We start from the raw sequence: 6,860 nt of genomic DNA, 5'->3' as shown, positions 1-6,860 counted from the left end.
TAGCTTGCTCTTTTTATGCCCTACCTTGCTAACTAAAACGAGACAAACCCCCTGGCTATTTTTCTTTTGTACATTCAGTGTACTAAATTATTTGGCAAAAGAGATTTGTAACCTCCGTGCAAGTGCTCTAGAAAGGGACCCTAACTTCCTCTGAAGTGCTCGGGAAAGTCTACTAACCTCGCAGCTCCAGGACAGAGTTGGGGGTGGGAGGAGGGGGAAAGGAGGGAGTGGAAAAGAGAGGGGGGAGGGGGAAGAAGGATAGAGAGAAAAAGAGAGTGATTTTGCTTTAGAATTGATCCTTTCTAGGCTCAACTTACCTTTTAGCCTTCTGCAAAACCGGAAGTTCCTAGTTCTCACTGCAGCCCCCAGGTGCATACATGTTCCTACTGCATCCATTACATTTTGTTTGTGAACTTGTTTTCTATATCTCTTAAGACTGGAAAATTAATATATGTCTAGTGCCTAATTGCTTCAGAATTCTGTTCAGGTAGCCTGCTCATGCAGTGCCCAGTCAATGACAGTCCTGAGGCTCCTGGGAGCAACAGCATTGCAGGGCCTGAATGAAGACTTCAGGAAGCTTAGTGCATCTGCATAGCTCAGCAGAGCTCAATGAGAAATTAACCTTTTCTATACTGCACACGAAAACCCTGATCAAGGCAGAGTGGGCCCTCAAATTGGTGCTCCTGGTGGTGGCTACTGGGTTAAGGAGACACTATGAGAAGACGTTATGTAGTAACTGGCTAGTTACTACAAGTCCAATAGTACCAGCAGCTGGTTCCTCTAACTGCTACCCTAGAAGCTGCTACCTGCCCCCGTCAGTCCCACTCATTTCCAGAATCAAAGGAAGAGAAGATATCATCTTGAAATGATCACTGAGATTTAAGTTGAAAAAAAAAAAAACCTTTTGTTTTGCTAAGAGGGGGAAATTTTATTCGTTGATTGTAAAGTTTCTCTTACCTGCTTCGTTCTATGCTGAGATTCTGTAGACAAATTATTGTATGTGTAATGTGCTTGTGTGATACCACAAAACAATACTGCAACCACACCTGCAAAAGACAGCAGAGTACAATCACAGAAAGGGAGGGCTCCCAAACTCTAGCCTAAGCGTCTTCTTTTACAGAATACACTCCATTTGTAGTGTTGACATTCTCATTTACTTTGATTTATTTTGTTGGGAGGAACCAGTTGTTTCCAGTGAAAGTCGTTTTCTCATCTGAACCTCCAACCCGACTCCCAACCTCAACAAGTATGTTCAAACTCTAAAGAAGTTGGTTCACTTGGAAAAGTGGCTCTCTGAGTGATTTCTCATAGGGACTTAAAATGCAAAATAAGTCACCTACCTGTGAAACCCCATGCTTCAGCCAAAAGGAAGGTGCTCCAGGACATCAGGAAGAAAAGACCTGTCTCCAACAGCTGGAATTCCCGCAGCTTTGTGAACTTTGTCACGTAACACTGTTAAGCTTGGTAACAAGATCGCATAATAATACACAACTGTGACGAGAAAAATAAGTCAAGCCAAGGGAGTCATTAAAGTTACCGAAGGGCTCTTCAGCCTCTCTAACATAAAAGACACAAAATTAAGAGGCACCAATGATAAGAAATTCTTGGAACAAAATCTTATGGAGCTGCCCTCCTATCAGGAGAAAATCTAAAAAATCAGATGCTCCTATTGATTTATGGATATGACAGGAGCACCAGACGGAGATACACTGTGACAAAACTCTATTACCTTGTGTCTCAAAGCAAGACACTCTCCATGATTACAATTTGCATTCATAAAAACATGTAACTTCCACGGAGTTTCACATTAATTTGATCTTCTAGCTCATCTGCAATACAAAGCATCCATTCCATGATGAAGAAACTGAGGCACTTCACTCCCTTATGCTAATCTAAAAGAGCATACATAGGTAACAGTGCCAAGTTATAATAAATCTAGGGCTAGATCTAGAGTCAATTCATGAACTAGCACAGTAACAATAAAGGAGATCTACTTCCTAGCCCTGGGGCTCTTGTACCAGAGAAGAGATACAGCCTGAACCAGTTCCCATCAAAACCCCTTTAATGTCCTTTATGCCTCAGTTCACCTATTACAAAGTTTACTTATTAAAAATGTCGTGTCTTCCAGCATAAAACCAGAGGGTAGCAAACCAAGAAGATTCAAAAAGAATCACACATGTTTTGCATGAAAGTGTCTTAAAAGATTTCTAGCTGGATGAAGCTAGAGAGATGGCTCAGTGGTTATGGGCACACGATGTTCTTCCAAAGGACCTCAGCTGGGTTATAAGGGTGGCTTATAACCACCTGGAACTCTAGCCCTAGGGCATTCAATGTCCTCTGCTTGCTTCTGTGGACACCTGCATAAATGCGCCAGATACTCATACATATATACATATAAATAAAAATTTTAAAAATGAATTTAAAAAAATGTTTTTCAGCTAGAAACTTTGGAGCTCATCCAGGCCTACTCAACTTTCCCAACCTCCTACTCTCTGACACTGAGACCCAGAGTTCCAACGTCAAAAGCACTACCATCTTTGTGTCTGCAAGGCAGGGGCCATGTTTGTTTCATCTTTGAACCCCAGAGCATGGCATCTGGTGTACAGTAGGCAATCAGCAAATGTTTCCCAAATGAGCTTTAAGAATCCATTGTCCTGTATTTCTTGTGACTAGCTAACGACAGCATCAGGGCTAAAACCCAGGTCATTTGGGCTCCCAGCTCAGGGCTCTGATGGACAAAATTTGCAATTGAGAGACAGGATAAACACATATATGTTCTGGCCAGGAACCACGTATTATCTGTTTGACAGTGATGACCAATAGCACAAAAGACCCAGAGACTTTGGAGGTCCTATTTACTTCACACCAATGTAATCTATAGCTTAAACATTCATCCTCAAAGAGAAGTATGTCTAGTCAAAGACTCCTGTATTAACACTTGGGGGCAGTTTAGCATTGTGGTGCACGACAGCAACTCTAGCTAAGGCAGGAAAGTCAAGAATTTGAGGGCAGCTTTGGCTACCAAATAAGGGTTCAATCTCAAACAAGGGAATAGGGGCTAGAGAAACAGCTTACTGGTTAACAACACTGACTGCCCTGATAGAGGGCCTGGGTTCAGATCCCAGCACCTCCACCCTCACTGGCTCACAACCAATTCCAAGAGATCCAACGTCCTCTTTTGGCCTCTGCAGGCACCTGTGCATAGTGTACAGACATATACAAACCAGACAGTCATAAACATAAAATGAATTAAAAACAAAAAGAGGGGATAAGGGCTGCAAATGCAGCCCTGTTGGCAGAAGGCTGTCCAGGCATGCACGAAGCCCTGGCCGTGAGCTCGAGCACTGCAGAAACTGAGTATGGTGGTGCCTATATTCCTAGCACTTGGGAAAAAGAAACAGGGGGATCAAAACTCCCCAGGCACCCTCAGCTCCATAGCGAATCCAAGATCAGCTTGAAATACATGTTTTAACTCACTGAGCCCACACAAAACAATGAATTCATTTAGTGACATATTAACCAAGACTTTTGCTTCACTTTTCAGAACAACTTCTTGGTTAAAAGGTTAATAACTATAAAAACGATTCCAGTCATGGGAGGAGGACAAAGCATGCCTCATTAAACTACCTCGATAGGTTAAGAAGGAGAAATAAATGTAACAAAAGGATATTAAAGCTGTCACGACGCCTGTTGCAGCACCCATTGCAAACGATCCACTGAAGATCCCAAGGAAGATTCCAATAGATTTGAACATGGCTGTGACGTCAAAGGTGTGGCTGTTGTCTCCAGCTGGCTGGTATGCCACTATTGAGCTGCAAAAGGACAGGTGATTCTCAACCACATTGGATTTGGTTCCTCTTGGGGGAAAATGAAGTATCTTTCCAACTTTTGAAATGACAGAATTGTTACATGCCTAACATGTATTTACCCATTAAAACAGACTTCTTTAGGCAAATGGGGCTGAAAAGGCCTTCCAAGGAATTAGGATCCACTCTGGAATATTTTGAGCATACCCAGGTGGGACCCCACAGCCTACACCTCAGAAAGAGTTACTCGGTACCAAACCAAGCCAGACAATTCAAAGGGACCTTCTCTGTCTTGAACTCAGAGTCCAAACCTGGTCTCAAACAGCATCTTTTATAGCAGTCATTTCAGGAGGCGGCAATGACCGAGAAAAGTCGTCTTGCCAGCAGCTCTCCGCCGACAGTGCTCACTGTTCCCGAATCAGTCCTCATGCCTATATTTCTATGGTTCCTTAATGTACCAGCTTCATGGCAAGTACAGATTCAATGACATATACAAGCCATGTTAAAGAAAAGGAAGGAAAACACATTCCTAAGAAATAATGAGTTCACAGATTAAATTAACATGGGAGATATGAAAACAACTTGTTATATGTTAATCTGTCAAAAATTTAAGAAAGCACAGTATGATGTCCTATCTAGTATCTATTTTATTAAAGTACAACATCAATTTCTAGTAACAGCATTAAGAAATTTCTGAACTCAATCTGAATTGAAATCTTTATATATATATATATATATATATATATATATATATATATATTTGTTGTTTCAATGCTCAGAGTAATCAGATCACTTTGGAACTAAAAGAGTATGCATTGCTTTGACAAACATGAAATGGCCTTTAATAAGCATGGTAAGTCCCCCCATTGTATGTGTGATATGACTGTGCTATGTAATGTTAAAACATATCCTGCCAGGAGTAAGACATACTTCTTCTCTACAGCAACGTTTATCCTCTTTCATAATATTTACAAAATATTGAATGAAACAAAATATGGATGCTTTGCCTTCTGAGATTGCTCTCTTTGGATTAGTCTAAATTCCAGTTTCTCATTAATCATTATTTGATTCTTTAATCACAAAAATGAAGAATACATGGAAAACGTGATGATGGGCTTGTATTTTCTATTTTAGGCAAATGCTGGCCTCTGGCTTGAAATCTTAACTAATTTTTTCCATATCAGGAAACATTTCATCTTGAGGCATAAATATTTACATGAACACTTTTCAAATAATTCTGTATTTATCATCTCATTTTGTTACATGCATGTTGCTTTGAATTCTTTGAGTCATGGTTCCGTAAGTAGGCTAGGATGGTTTTGAACTCACTGCGTAGCTAAAGATGACCTTAAATACTGATCATTCTACCTCTACCAGCCAAGTGCTGGGAATATAGGTGTGTACCACAACGCCTGGTTTTAGTGCAGAACTAGGGATTGAAGCCAGAGCTTCATGCGAAGCTAAGCCAGCAGCCTAACAAGTATGCTATAGCCCTAGCTCCTAGTTTCTAACTCTGCTTCTTCAATGAAAAATGTAACAAAATTACAAAAACAAGGTATTCAATTATTGAAAACAACATTAGCAGCATAATTTATTTAAACATTTGCCCATTGCTAAAACTTAAACGTTGCTTTTAGGGATAAAGTTCTTCCCTAGAATACAAAAAAGATGTGAAAAGGGTCCTGTGTTTTGATTCTTCACCATACCACAAAAATAAAACCAAAACCAAAAACTGTTCCTAATCTTTGCTTCTATGGTAGAGGAGAAGAAGCCCTTTGTGACTTTTATATATTTTGGACTATGCCCTTGTGTCCCATTTATAGAAACAGAGTATTGCTGTATCTACCACTCAGTGGCTTCCAAAACAGCCTCCAATTCTGGAAAGAATTATGACAATAGCTCTCCGTTTTTAAAAAGTTATAGCCACTGGCCTAGAAATTCCACTTTAAAAACATATCCTTGGAGTCAAGGAGCCAGATCAGTGGAGAAAGGTACTGGCTGGCAAGCCTGATGACCTGAGTTCAATTCCTGGACCCATGTGGTAGAAGGAGAGAACTGGCTCCCAACACGCACAAATAAGTTCCAAGACAAATTTTATGCATTTTAAAGAGTTGCCTTAATCTCTTTAATTGCCAAACAATTCTCTCATAAAGACATTCCATCCCCACATAGGATACAAAATTGCCTTACAGAATATAAACAGCAATTATCAAGCTAAGGGAATGTAATTCAAGCAGAGTAAACTTAACACCCTTTGAAACACATCAGAGGTGAATACAAGACGACTGTCAACGCCTACTCGTCCCTCCATCTAGTAACTCCCCATGGACAAGCAACACAACTGCTTTTTCCCTCCCACTTTGGGGAAGGAACTCACTTGTTAGCTCCATCGAGACACATCTATAACTAACAGCTCCCTGTTACAATGATATCCTCTAGATATAGTGCTTTTCCGTGAAAGCTGCAGCATGAGTTACCCTAAGTCCTATTCAAAAAGGTACCAGATATGTCTCATCCTTAGAGAGTTTGAAGTCATTTAAAACCCAATTTGAGAAAGGCTGTAATAGAAATGTGGCCCTTTGTGAAAACCTCCATTAAAAAGCCTTTTCTTTTAAACACATTGCTTCATCACTAAAGCTCAAATACTTTCAATATATTGTTTTTCTTAACACTACTCATATGCTAAGGTTACAGGCAATGGGTTATTTTATTGATGAAAAATGTAAGGCATAGTGAACAGTTTACATAGTGAACATAAACAACAGTGTAAGGTAGGACCAGAACAGAACAAATTTTTTTTCTTTTGACTCTTAACCCATTAGAGCATCAAGAAAGGAATGCTTGGGCTGTCTTCAGACACACCCGAAGAGGGCGTCAGGTCTCGTTACAGATGGGGTGAGCCTCCATGTGGTTGCTGGGATTTGAACTCAGGACCTCTGGAAGAGCAGTCAGTGCTGAGTCATCTCTCCAGCCCCAGGTTTTTGTTTCTTAATTTAAGGTTTATATTACTTATAAAAAATTTCTGGCCGGGCGGTGGTGGTGCACACCTTTAAT

General features: G+C 40.4%; 1 protein-coding gene across 1 annotated transcript in view; it reads right to left on the bottom strand.

The window, feature by feature from the left end:
* The window catches only part of Slc9a6 (solute carrier family 9 member A6), a 36,089-nt gene that overhangs the window by 27,124 nt on the left and 2,105 nt on the right, over positions 1–6,860 (bottom strand). Inside the window, exons 2-4 of the mRNA XM_031361144.1 lie at positions 3,671–3,812; positions 1,341–1,446; positions 958–1,046 (exon numbers count right to left, since the gene is read on the bottom strand). Of these exons, the coding sequence (XP_031217004.1) occupies positions 958–1,046; positions 1,341–1,446; positions 3,671–3,754 (279 nt within the window). The 5' untranslated portion in view covers positions 3,755–3,812. The remainder of the gene's footprint in view (positions 1–957; positions 1,047–1,340; positions 1,447–3,670; positions 3,813–6,860) is intronic.

This window comes from Mastomys coucha, chromosome X (assembly GCF_008632895.1).
Source record: "Mastomys coucha isolate ucsf_1 chromosome X, UCSF_Mcou_1, whole genome shotgun sequence".
Classification (NCBI taxonomy): domain Eukaryota; kingdom Metazoa; phylum Chordata; class Mammalia; order Rodentia; family Muridae; genus Mastomys; species Mastomys coucha.
This window is presented reverse-complemented; position numbering and strand designations above follow the sequence as displayed.